This window comes from Sphaeramia orbicularis, chromosome 3 (genome assembly GCF_902148855.1).
Source record: "Sphaeramia orbicularis chromosome 3, fSphaOr1.1, whole genome shotgun sequence".
Classification (NCBI taxonomy): Eukaryota; Metazoa; Chordata; class Actinopteri; order Kurtiformes; family Apogonidae; genus Sphaeramia; species Sphaeramia orbicularis.
The window spans coordinates 4,515,010-4,528,508 of record NC_043959.1 but is presented as its reverse complement, the minus strand read 5'-3'; the positions used below and the strand labels follow the sequence as shown (position 1 = coordinate 4,528,508).

Here is a 13,499-nt window from a genome sequence, read left to right as displayed (position 1 = left end):
GAATGCACGATGATATTAAACTGAACTGTGTCAGTGGAGGAGTAGATCTCAAACTAACTGTCAATCAAATGGGATTCAGCCTTTTGACTGATCCTCCAAACAGCACGTGGAACTCTGGCGTCCAACCCAGCCGAGCTCCGCCCACAGCTCCATTCACCCCCAGAGACGCCTAGCGTCCAGGGGCGGGACAACATCGTGGCATTTATCCAATTACCGTCCAGTTTTGAGGCAATGAAAAAAACTGTTCTACTCAGTCCTGTTGAAGCCCATAGACGCCCGCAGTCTACGGACAAATGCACTGAGCAGAGATGGAGGAGAAAACAGCACAACAGGAATGTATGAGAAGTGAACAACATCGAGTCTGTTGATTTGTGATAAAGCTGATTCTGAACGAACTCATCTTTGAGATGAACGTGTTCTAACACATTTGTAGTCAATGAAATGTCAACACAACCGAACATATTTAACCATTTAATTTTCATAATTTTAGGGGAAGCCAGGCTTCCCTTGCAGTCTATGAGAAATCGCCACTGATTTAGATTGTTAATGTAGAGTGAAAATTTAAAATGTTATGGTTAAAAATGTTCATGTTTTACCGTGACTTGTTGTAGGCTCCTTAATTGACCATAAGGTCAGTTAAGAAGAAAAAACAAACCAAACTGAACAAAAGTTACCTAAAAACTAAACAAGCAAACAAACAAATAACTAACCTAAGTAACTCCTCCAGAGTGTCTCTTTTGGGTCACTTTAGCTGGGCCCCAAGCCCGGGTACAAGAGGAGGGTTGGAACTGGGAGGATGACAGAATTGACAGAGTATAGTTCATTTGTAGATTTGAACATATTTAGAGTGTGTTTATACTCACTTTGGTCTCTAACACAATGTTAGTCCTCTCTCCTACATCGTTCATTACAATTACATGCATATTTACAATTATGAAAATTAGGTGATGATGTCATTCAGACAATAGATACTTTCCTTACTGAGGACTTGGAAACACTAAATCTACAACCTTCTCCATTTGTTTAACATTCAAACTAATAGGTCTTGTACATCCTCGCTGTCAACTAAAAACATGTTCACATCCATCCAATTTAATAATGCCCACCCGATACATATGGCTGCTGCTTTTAACAGGGCACAGAATATTTAGAAATGTTTGAAATATTACACTTAACAGCTGCTTCAGGCACAAGTTAATCCACTGTCCCTTCCGTGCGTTAATCTAACAGCCATTTCCTTCACTGCCTGGTTGCCATTACTTGATTCATGGCAGGGAATATCTCTTTAATGTTGGAGATTTGAGATTTGGTATGACCCTGTTCTTTAATCTGAAAGAAATATGTTCCCAGAGCAACAGGCTTTGGGGGTGGGAGTGGTGGGGGTGGGTGGGTGGGAACAACACTGCTGTAGAACTAGAATTGAATGTGAGCCCAGCTGTGTGATTGTACATAATATAATTGGCCCATGGATGTGAACTGGCTTTAACAAGCGAGTCTGCTGTGGAATATATTGCTTCATTATAAAACTGCAGTGCATAGTGTGAAAACCTGTGCATGTTTTGCTTTTTATCAGTTGGTAATATGACTTGTAGAGGAACAGGTGTTAGCCAGGTGTTGAATTATAATGACTGGTCATACAAATACATACAATTCAGATCATGGTGAAAATTTGTTTAGAATTCATGTTAGGTTTGGTTCTCTATAAAACCATGTAGAATGAATTAATGATGAATTCTGGGGAATGAGATTTCGATAATGATCCCATATATTTCACCATTAAATTGGCGATATGTAAATCTGAAGCACTCGCATGTAAAATATTTTATCTTTGCCTCCAGGAATGTGCTTTGTATCATTACTGCTACTCATTACATATATTCACCTGCATTGATTAATATGATACATACTAGACTTCAAAATATATTATTTATAAATTAGGGCATGGTAATTCAAGAGGTGGTGCACAGACCTTTTCAGTTTGAGATTGATAAGAGAAATTTGGTGTCTTCCTGAGGACCTAAACTTTTAAGAATATGTCATGTCATGAATTTCCTTTTTTATTGACTTCTCTCAAAGTTTCTTTCTTACTTGAATTTTTGTCTTGCTTTCCATATTTCACAGCTGACGTCTTTACTCTCCATCTCATGTCTTTGCTAAGCTCAACATTTAGAGTATTCCAGAGAACACTATTCCTGTTTTATTTTGGGAAATAAATTATTACTATATATTTTATGCCTCTATATATTTTATTTGGGAATTTGTTTTGAGCCACTGAAGATGAAGGTCTCCATGGACATCGACCAGGTCCGATCAGCTTTAGGAATATAAATAACTCATTGCAAGGTGGGAAAATACCAACAGTTCTCATTTTTGGGAACATTAACATTTAATTAACTGTCTTTAAATTTGTAACTTACTAAAACACTTGTTCCTCAAACCATGTCTGAACCAGCTGCTGGCCTAGACAGTTATTCACTGATTTAAATATCTATGTAAAATAAAATGAACATCCAAAATGAAAACACACTTAGGGAAATAGTTGCATGTTTATTAGTTTTTTATTCGTTCACTTACTCATTAGACTGTTTGTCCCTATTGCCTGAGAGAGAAAACACTGCAGTATTTACCAATGACACAATGAATTATTCAGTTTTCTCCTCTACAGTCTTGCTGAATTGTTTGGGTTCAGTGTGTCCTTGTTTCTTCAAAACCAAAACCAAGAATGATAACAGAAAGAGCTGAAAGAACTTCTTAGAGGCATCCAGCCTTCACAGCAGCTGAAGAATCATGGACAAATTACTCAGATAATTTCTTTCTGAAATGCAACTGACTATACTTGACAACAAAAACAGTTTTCAAATATGATGACAAAATGAAAACTTTGTTGGTCCTAGAAGTGAACCTTGAGGGGCACCATGCAATCAGAGGCGCAGAGAGACAAAATAATCAATTTTAAGTAAATGTTATGTTTGACAGGTAAAATGAGAAGAGGACATCCCCTGAGATGCTAAACAAAAAGAGCCTCTGTTATGGCCAAGGGGAAAATGGTCATGATTAATATGTCATGGATTAGTCAAACCAGCGGGGGGAGCTGTTCCATGTGACAGAGTGAATGCCTCTGTTTTTTGTGCAGTGAAAGGCCACACATTTTGCTTCTCTCTAAAAACCGAGTCACAAACAAAAGTAGAATACAACACTTATTTGGTTTGTTTTCATGATTCCACTTTCATATTTCATTATCAACAACAACCTTTAACTTCAAGACATTTTATTGAAACAGAAGTAAAACAAATGTGAGAATTTTAGTCTGCCAATCCTCTATCCAGAAAAAAATCTGTTATACCATCTTCTACTGTGCACACTACACCCTAACTAGACTTAATTCTATCTCCAATTTTTTCCCCCTACCACCACCATGATAAATCATCTAACGCAGTGAAGTTGCAGATGTTGCCTCTGTGCCTGTTTAGATTCCAGGACATTATTCTAAACAGGAAAAGATTTTGCAATTATTTAGGCTAAGTATAAACTTGAAGACAGCTGCGACAGACATTTATGTATCACTGCAACTCTCTCCATCCTTTCTCTAGTGAGCTCTTTTGTGTCCTTTACATTATGAAAGCTGTTCAGGTGCAAGATTAAAAGACATGGTTTATTAGATTTTCTTATTAGATTTCTTATTTAACAGTTTAGCAGTAAAACTACTGGTTGAATTTATTCCAAATTTGGTTTATAGATTGACAGTGACCCTGAATAGAAGTTATTACATTTTGGGAAAAGTAGGTCAAAGTTCAAAGTTTTTTGTGAATTTTTAAAATCTTTTTTTTCCCATTTACTTATAATGGGGGGAATTTGACATGTCTTTAAAAACATCAATTTTGTTTCAATTTACTTCCAACTTGGCACATATATAAAGGCAATCGATGCTGACATCAGCACATGCATAGACATGATGACATCAGCTGGATCAATGCCAAAATAAGTTACAATACATGGGGTTTGTTGTGCCTGGCACCACTTGTTTGGTTGTTAGTTTTTAGTTTATTTTCTTCAGTTTGGTTTCGTTTTTAACCTTATCCACTTAGGAGCCTACAACATGAACATTTTTAACCACAACATTTTTAGTTTTCAGTCTACATTAACAATCTAAAGGGATCAAAAAGAGACAACAGAAACAACTGTTGATGTCAATGGGAGTGATTTATATTCAGTGCAGTGATTTGTTTTAGACAAAGCTTTCACATCAGAGTCTCCAAAAGAAAATGTTGATAGATTTGTCACTAGTTGTACTTGTGATTATCTCTAGAGGGGTCTGAAAAATCACCAAATATACTAACAAAGTTGGAAATACTGACTTTTACAGATAGGCAGACAGACGCTGCGTTTTCATGACTGTGACAGATAAAGTCATTTGGTTTGAGTCACTTTTCAAAAGTTGTTAAATGCTTCCAAACAAATTTTAACCCATAAAACCCAGTGTTACATTCATGTCAGTTTCCAAATTTATTTTTCTCTGTATTTAACCTTTCTCAAGTGATTTATCACCATTTATTGTACCAATATGCTCTCGATTTTGCACTTCTTCAGTGAAAATCAGGTATTTTCCTTTATTTAATTCACTGATCATGTACTTTCATCATCATGCTGAGATTACATTTGAAGGTTAATATACCAAAAACAGAGAAAACTTAAGAAAAAGTGACTTTTTCAGCAAAATATATCATTAACTGAACATAAAACAAATGTGTCCATCCACTGTCATTGATCAACGTCCATGGGTTTTACTGGTGTAGAAGATGACAATTTTTCGACATTCACTATGCAACCTCTGAATGTCCAAATGGGTCATATCTGATGACCATGAAAAGATGACAAACGGCATTTTCCACCAATTATTTACATGTATTGATAGGATTTGTGAATCAACAGGTATTAGACATTTTAGATCAGTAGATACTTTTGGTTGCCAATGGATGTTTGGGTCTAGAACTAAACATGGAGAATCAGCATTCAGTTTCTATGCTCCGTATATCTGGAACAAACTACCAGAAAATATCAGGTCTGCTGAGAGTCTGAGTTCTTTTAAGTCAAGGTTAAAGGCTCACCTGTTCACTGCTGCCTTTGACTAAAAGGCTTTTTACTTTTTAAATTTTACGTTCTCTTTTGAAACTCTGCACTGCAACTCTTACTTTAATATGTGTGTGTTTTTATATTTTTGGGTTTTATGTGTTGTTTTCTTACTTGCTGTTTTTAATCATGTTTTACATGTTTCTTTTAAAATGTTTTAAATGTGTTTCTTTTTCCCTTGTCGTTGTATTTCAATGTCCTGTGTGAAGCACCTTGAATTGCCTTGTTGCTGAAATGTGCTATACAAATAAACTTGCCTTGCCTTGCGTTAAAGTAGCGAAATTTGTTGTAAGGTGCTTTTCTGGAAAAAAAAAAAGTTGCTAGGGTAGTCTGAAAAGTTTCTAAATCTTGCATCAAAAGTGCTACATTTGTGCCACTGTTTCTAAAGTTTCATAAGATAAACCATGTGTTATGGTTGTCGACTCATTCATTTATTCGTCTATTTGATACTGTATAAATTGCAATAGGCTATTATTTGTTATTTCTGTGGGTTTGTGTCAAGGTTATTATCGTTAATGAAAACTAACGAAATGACGAAAACTTGAATTGTAAAAACATTTTCGTTAACTGAAATAAATAAAAACTATAACTAAAAGAAAAAAAGGATAACTAACCATAACTGTATTGAGTGCTTACAAAACTAACTAAAATGGATAAAAATGATGGATAAAATTCCCTTCGTTTTCATCTTTGTCAATGTCGGATTGATACAAAATCAATTTATTTCGCTCTAGCAATTTTAGCTGCTGGCACCATATGACACTTCACGGTCTGTCACTTGTGTTCACTGGTGGTTTCCAGTCGTCTTCTGGTCCCCACTCTACCTGGAAACATGGAGACTAAAGTTGGGAGAAAGCAGCAGAGTCCTGTCTGGGATTTATTTGAATACGACGACAGAGAAGAAGAGAAAAGATACGACAAAACTAAGACTAAACTAAAACTAAGCAATTAGAAAAAAATTAAAACTTATAAAAACTAGCAAACCTGTTTTAAAAACGAATTAAAACTAGCTGAACTAGAGAAAAAAAAGTCAAAACTAAATAAAACGGAACTATAATGAAAAATCCAAAACTATTAGTGTTGTGCTGAATTCTACTCCCGGCTAAAAACTGCTCCCCCTTCCTAAATCAGCCATGAAGAGGACGATGTGTGCCAAATTCACCCTGTCACAACTTTTTCTCCTTTCTGACTGTAGGGTATGAAATTAATTGTGAATTATTCAACCTCTTAACACCATCTTAGCTGTGTAGCAATTAAGTAATGAATAATATTGTAAGACATTGCAGTTATGTTTTTTTATCTGTTTAATATTAAAGAATGTACAAACTGTAAGGTATATAAAACCTTTTCAAGGTAAATCTGAGATACACAACACACAAAATATGTAACAATAGAAATAGATACTGCCGAAAACTACATCACTTGCGGCTAGGGATGGAGTTTTCGGCAGGGAGCAGAATTCGGCACCAGATACTGCTGAAAACTGCATCCCCTATCAGAATAAGACTGCAAAACCAAAGGAGTGAAATGACTTTAGCAGCTCGCATTTGGAGCTAGTCTGGTGTGACAGGGTGAGTTTGGTGCACTTGGCATTCTTCATGGCTGACTTAGGAAGGGGAAGCAGTTTTCGGCAGGGAGTAGAATTCGGCACAACAATTAGAACCTTGGTTTGCGTGGATGTGCGCTGTAGCTTTAGGATTGCAGTCCCACACCGTATTTTAGTTTTTGCCTGCACACACACAGACACCCAGGATCCAAACTTCCGTGCCACTCCACGCCCTGTTTTCCGGGGAACCGGCGCAGATCCAGCCCTTCTACACGCTGCTCTCTCTTACGTCCCGTCCGTGAGCAGTGAGCTGGCCGCGGCGGAGATTTCTCCTTGTGCTCGGATCATATCTTTTCTGTAACTTCGCTCTTTTGCGTCTTCGGACAGATATCGGAGTAGTTGATACCGGCTCGGTGGAGCTCCGTCGCCTGTAAATCCGTGCGTCCTCGCGCTGCGCCTCCGTGGCCATGGATTGATTGGAGTGTGTTTTTTTTTTCCTCCGACCTTCTGCTTCGACCAAGTTGAGAAAACACTCCGTCTATAACCTGCGGCTCTTTCTTTCCAGCTACATGTTTCAGCCGGCCACTTTGAAAAGTATCTGGTTCCGGATGATTTTAGGACTTTGAACGTTTTTTTTTTTCCGCTTGTGCATTTACAGGAGGTGGCTTTGGATTTAAAGGATTTAATTTTTTCGAGCTTCTCCGGGGTTCCTGAAGCCTGCAAAGATTTATTTGTGAAAAGTGATGGCCGAGCGAGGAGCTCTGTCGCTCCTCTCTCTTCTGTGTCTCACCTTTCTCTACTTGGAGACCGCCGTCGCAAAACATGGAGACAAAGGTAAAAGCCTCCTCGCACTATCAGAACTGCTCTGGTGTGTGTTTGAGTCCTCACTTGTCGAATAAAGAAACTTACCTGCATCACGAGTATCACGAGTTGGAAGAAAAGAAAGAGACGGAATGCAGGCTGTAGGCTCTGAAAAGCTGACACGGAGCTAAACAGCTAATTGTACTGGGTTCACACCAGCCATTTACACAAGTTTATAAGAATGCCCCGATTTAGTACAATATCTGCTGTGGTACAACAGGAAAGCAACACGCTTCTCCCAGTCCTTTTGTCTGCATAGGAGCTGTTCACAGGTTGGATTTTCACATGATTCACAGACATGAGGCATGGTTGTAGCAGATATTTATACGTTTACGTGGGGTTTGTGGAAAAGCCAGATAGATAGATAGATAGATAGATAGATAGATAGATAGACTTTATTGATTCCAAGATGGGAAATTACAGAGCAGCAGCAGCATGATGGAAAAATAGAATACAAGAGAAAACACACTATACATAATAATATAGAAGTATAAAAAGAGACCTGGATAATAAAACTGTAAGGTGCAAAAATAAAGTGTCATGTTCAGTATGGTGAAGGTGCAAAACGACATTTAAGTGCATACTGACATTGGGTTCATGACCAGATGCAGCCATTTGTTGAATTTATCTCATCAGTATTATTGAATCACAGGTCCTTGTGGAATTGCAGAAGATGGCAGGAACTTGAATATAAAAAAATTCTATGCAAAGAGTCATTAGCGCTCACTGTCAGGTAATAAGCTGGTATCATCAGTCCAGCAGATATCTCATTACCTGTGCGTCAATACATGTTTAGCTGATGGATAAACAGAGCCCAATTCATTTGCTTCTGTTAATTGTTTTGAAGCAATGGCTCTGCACTGCAGTGTACACTTCAGGATTTGTCTTATTCCACCTGGTGGAGTCTGGAAATATCACACTTCTTTGATACATTTTTGTAAAGATGTAATAGATATTGATTAGTGTCTGTGTTTCAGTATAACTCTCCCCAGTCTGCTATAGGAACCCAAAGCCATGAGAAAAATCACCTTCCAGACCTTATCATATTGCCCATCCTGATAATCGCATCCTTATCATTGAAGATATTAAGTGTTAACTGACACAGCAGCATGTGGTCTGGAAAATGGTGAATTATTGTGCAACATGGCCCAGATTTTTCTGTCACTCCAATGATATGCAAAATAGTTGTGTCTTTATGCCTTTTGAAAAAAGAAATGCAGTCCATGTGCCTTTGAAAGCTTGTTGTTTATTATGCCAGTTTTAGAAGAAGACAGGCCTTGGAGTGACGGGCCTCTGCTGGTTGTTGGGCTCTTGCATGTGGATTCTGATGAAAGACCCTCTCCTGCATGAAAAGCGCTCTGCAGTAGTGGAAGGGGAGATAGAGAGGGAGAGAGAGAGAGAGAGAGAGAGAAAAAAGCCCCTCCTTGGCTTTGCTGGAGATCAGTACAAAAGAGAGAGATGGGGGTAGGGTGAAACAGGGCGACTGTCTGGAAAGTAATAAAACCAGGAGATTAAGGGGACCAGGGAGTTCCTTTGGGAGCTTTGATTGATTCCAGAGAATTGGACTGGGACCCACACACAAGGAGAGTTTCAGATTACTAATTGTGGGGTCCCCCTCTCTGAAAATATCTGTTTATTCAAAACACATTTCTTTGAGGTCCTGACTGTGGCTGAGTTATCTTTATCAAAGTTGGTGTGGAGAAGCAGTCTGCCTGGTGCTGGGACAGATTTAATAGATGGTGTCCGTCTCTTGTTTTATTTCAGAATAACCTGTAAAACTTAAGCAGCAGAGCTACTATTTTTCCACTTGTAGTCCCTGAAAGTTGTTCTTTCTTTAAAACTTTCCACTAAAGTTGGTCTTCTGTAAACAAGTGCCTGTTAGAGGAGTGTAAAATCCATTTAGGCTTTATCTTATCTCTCTAATCCTGCTGGGAGGGAATTGTGTGCTGATTGTCTCCCAGTGGACAATGCAAATAACTTGCTGAAATGTGTAAACATTTGCCAACCCTCTGTGCTCTTACAGACCACTCTCAAGGGTTTTATCCTTACAGACCACCTCAGATGCTGCATTGCCCAGACTTTATAAACAACTGTCGTTTTCTTTGGCTCGTTTAAGAGCTCCTCTGCAAACTGTCTGCTAAGAACATAATTTACCACCTTTCTGTTTTTGTGTTTGGAAAGTCCTGGTGGTCTTGAAGTCCACTTTGGGAAGGTGAGGAGGAGGCATGGATCCATCATGTGTGATTCACCTTTTAAATAATAATGCAGTGTAGATACTCGTATATGTGTTGCTGCCACTTATACAACTTCATTTTCCATTCCGTAGAACTGAATGCCTTCTCTGCATGTCCACATCATCTTGTGGGAGAAGTTTGGAGAGGGTGTCATGTAGAGCCACCTGCTGTCGAAGCCAAATGCTGTTTACTGATCATTTATTTATGGGCTCTAATCGCTCATAACGTCCTAATGACCTCCATCCTCTGAGTGACAGATAATTGCACTCTTGGCCAAGTGTGAATCATCTGTTTCACTAATGAGACTGCCCCCATTAGAAAATACTGTTGATTAGTGAAGACCGGTGACGTGGAGGCTTAGGTTGGACAGATTGAATTGGCCAGGTCAGTGGTACCAAATGACAACTTTTTGGGTTGTCTTTCCTATCTGTCACTTTGTTTGTCTGGGATTTTTCCAGGTCAAAATGAAAGGAGTCAAAAAATTATTTTTGCACTCACTGTCATAGCAGTTTATCTGGTGCAACTGACAGGGGGAGGGCAGATCAATACCTTCTGAATCACATCATAACTGCACTTTCATCTTTTTTTGCTGGTTTAGTCGAACTTATATTTTGCCAGGCTAGAAGGACCATTTGCTTTTATGTCATGTAAGTTCCCTAGTTTGATCATTTGCTCATCTAAATGCTGTGCCTTTAGTGAAAGCTGCAATGCAGAGTTTATGTAGGTGGAAAACACTTCACCCATAAAAGGATTACAGCTGTGTGCTCCATACATGTAAAGTACATTTTAATTTACACAATTTAAATTATTTCTCACTATGGCACATGTGCCCCTTATACTGTTCTGTAGATTCACTGTTTGTACACAAGATTGAAACTGCATAGTCTCCCCTCACACACATACAATATTAAGCTGACAGTTTTTCCTCATGTTTATTGATTGCTTATCTTTGTGTTTAAAGGATGTTTGAAATGTTTTGTCTAACTAGAACAGTGTATCTGAGGCATAGATGGAACAGGCATCTGTTATGAAGAGAGAGAACCCAAGCCTGTGTCATGGTCTAAAACCTAGAGCAGCTTATGGTCTCAAGTCCGACGTTTCCGCTACCCCCTGCTAAGATGAAATTGCCTCCATTAGAGCTGCTTCTGGTGGTGTGGGGTGGAAAAGCACAACTTAAGGCTGCTTTTCCTGCCTCTACTGCTGCCTGTGCACTAGCCAAGTGTTCAGCTCCTCTGGATCTAGCACACATACTGTGATCTTGAAAGAATTTCTTCAAGCTGTATGAAATTTCCATGAAGTCAAATGTTTTTCTTGCTTTCAGGTTAGAATTGAAGTTTTCATTTTTGTCTGATGTAAGTAGCATAAGTCTTTTTTTTTTTTGTTTTTGCTCCAGGCTTGTCCTTAGTGACAGACATGGTACGATGCAATATAGGAGAAATTTTCTCATTGCTGATCATGAAGCTGTGCTAAAGATATTTTACAGAGCACCTGATTCTGTGATTAAGATCAGTGAAACAAATATTAACAAATGACAGTTGTAGGTGAGCAGTTGTTTCATCTCGATTCCTGAGGAAAATTTTTTTCCCCCATAAGAAGTAATGGGCATGACGGGCTTATGGACCAACATACTCAGATAACTGCAATTAAATATGCAGTGACATGTTATACAAAATAGCCAAAAAAAGCTGCATGCTGTCTTATGTAAACATTCAGTTTTATTTCAGGGGAAATACAGGAGGCAAGTGACTTTTGCTTGAAGTTAAGACTTGGATGTTCACCAACAGGACTGTTTTAATGTATGTATGGATAGGTGCTCTATGTAATCGCGCATACAGTGTTTGTTTCTTGTTGACACATTTCTGTTAGTATGAAATGGTAATGAATCATGGCATATGAAAACTGTTTAATTAGCTGCCTCTGTGTCCACTAGCTGCAGGCTGCGCTGTAGTGATAAAAATCTTTTTATAATCATGACTTCATTGGACTCATGAACCTCCAGTATTAGAAAAGTAGTCAAAGATTTCCTGATGGTCATTAAATTGTAGTTTTGCTTGTGCTCACGTGTCATTGTTTCTTACATGTACCTCTTCCTCTAATGATTTTCATGGGAAACCTTGGTCCCGGACAAGAGAAAGTCCTTTTATAATGTCTGGTGCAGAGCAGGTAGTGGTGTTGTCTATGTCTGTACTGTAAAAGATGGTCTATTCTTCTGTTGTGACTGGTCAGCTCCCAGAAAAGCACTTCACTACATGTATGCTCGTCTTTAAAGCTGAGCTACCTGCTGTGCTTAAAAAGCTGTCAGACACAGCTCCTTTCCTACCTTGGCTGCTGCCTGTCTTCTTTGTGTTGACTTTCATGTAAAAACAAAAACAAGAGGAAAAGCTGGAATATCTGAAAAAAGCACCTTTGTTAGAAGTTTAAAGAAGTGGACTAGTGTGAAAGGACCATGGAGCTGAGGCAACTCCTCTGAGACTCTGGTAACTTAAAGGACATTACATCCACAACATTCTCTGGGAAATGTTCACCTCACTGACACTTACTTTTAAAAATAGCACAAAATGCATGATTTTCATTCACTGCAGCACTGCTGTTGTGTTCTACAGACTTCCCTTTTCTGTTGTGATTGAATGATGCTCAGGCTTAATGACCTCTGGGAGAGCAGAGTCTTTGCAGTTTCCCTGGAGCTGACGCACACAATAGCAGGGCGAGGAGAGAATACGAGACTGAGGCTGAAATCATGGCCACATGTCGATAAGACTTGACCCTGTCATCTCTGTCATGCTGCTGTGAACTTCAGCTACAAGGCTAACGCTGTCATACTCTTTACTAGTCATGTTCTGCTGCTTGAGCCTAACGACAGTTTTCAGTTGAATTCAGATTTGTGCAACTTATGTCAGGGCAGAAATGAGGTAAATACATTTCTTGTACATTTTTGGTCAGGATAAAGGGAAAAAGGGATGGATGCAGTTATTCAACACATAACTCAGACATGAGGATCCACAGGACATTGAATTAGGCAGGAAGCTGAGCTGATCTTTTTCAGCCATTATCTTTTGATCAAACTGCTGCTTTTGACCTTTTGCCACACGCTTTTCTTGAACTTGTAATCATTAATCTTTTTAAAGAGACTACACCCTCACAGAGTATTGAACAGGGTTGCACACAGTGTGTTGAGTGTGTTTGTTAAATCAGAAGAAACAACAAATCATTGTGACATGCTAATATCAGCATTGTTAGTTAGATAATGAAGACTTTATAGGGAGAGTGTACAAACAAAATGATCTCAAACCATTGTACAACTGACTAGTCAAGAAGCATGACAGTATGAATGAGATTTTATGCTGTCACAGTTGGGTATGTTCTTACGGATTGTGCGGTGTCCTCCAGTCTGTTCATGCATACAGGAAAAACTGCCAGAAACAGGCTTAATAATTTCATCCTTACTGTGTAACTCCAGCGTGGCAGCAGATATTGACAATAGGAGTATAGTAAGCAGAGATGAATTATCCCCTGGACTGGCCTTCAGCAAATCTGTAAAGGAACAGGTTTTTGTGGCTGTATCAATACAAGTCAGTGAAGACTTTCTCCCTAAAAATTTCCTCAAACTTTTTTTTTTTTTTTTTTGCCATTTTGGCTCTGTTGAGTTCCAGTCTTGTTGTCTGCTGTCGGCAGTGGCAGGCAAAGGATTATGCAAGCTGTGTTTGTCAAATGAGCTTGGACTAATGAGTGCA

General features: G+C 38.7%; 1 protein-coding gene across 1 annotated transcript in view; it reads left to right on the top strand.

Annotated features, from left to right (window-relative positions):
* Positions 1–6,949: 6,949 nt before the first annotated feature.
* Positions 6,950–13,499, top strand: part of neo1a (neogenin 1a) — a 244,433-nt gene continuing 237,883 nt past the window's right edge. The window contains 1 exon segment of the mRNA XM_030128363.1: positions 6,950–7,507. Coding sequence (XP_029984223.1) covers positions 7,417–7,507 — 91 coding nt within the window. The 5' untranslated portion in view covers positions 6,950–7,416.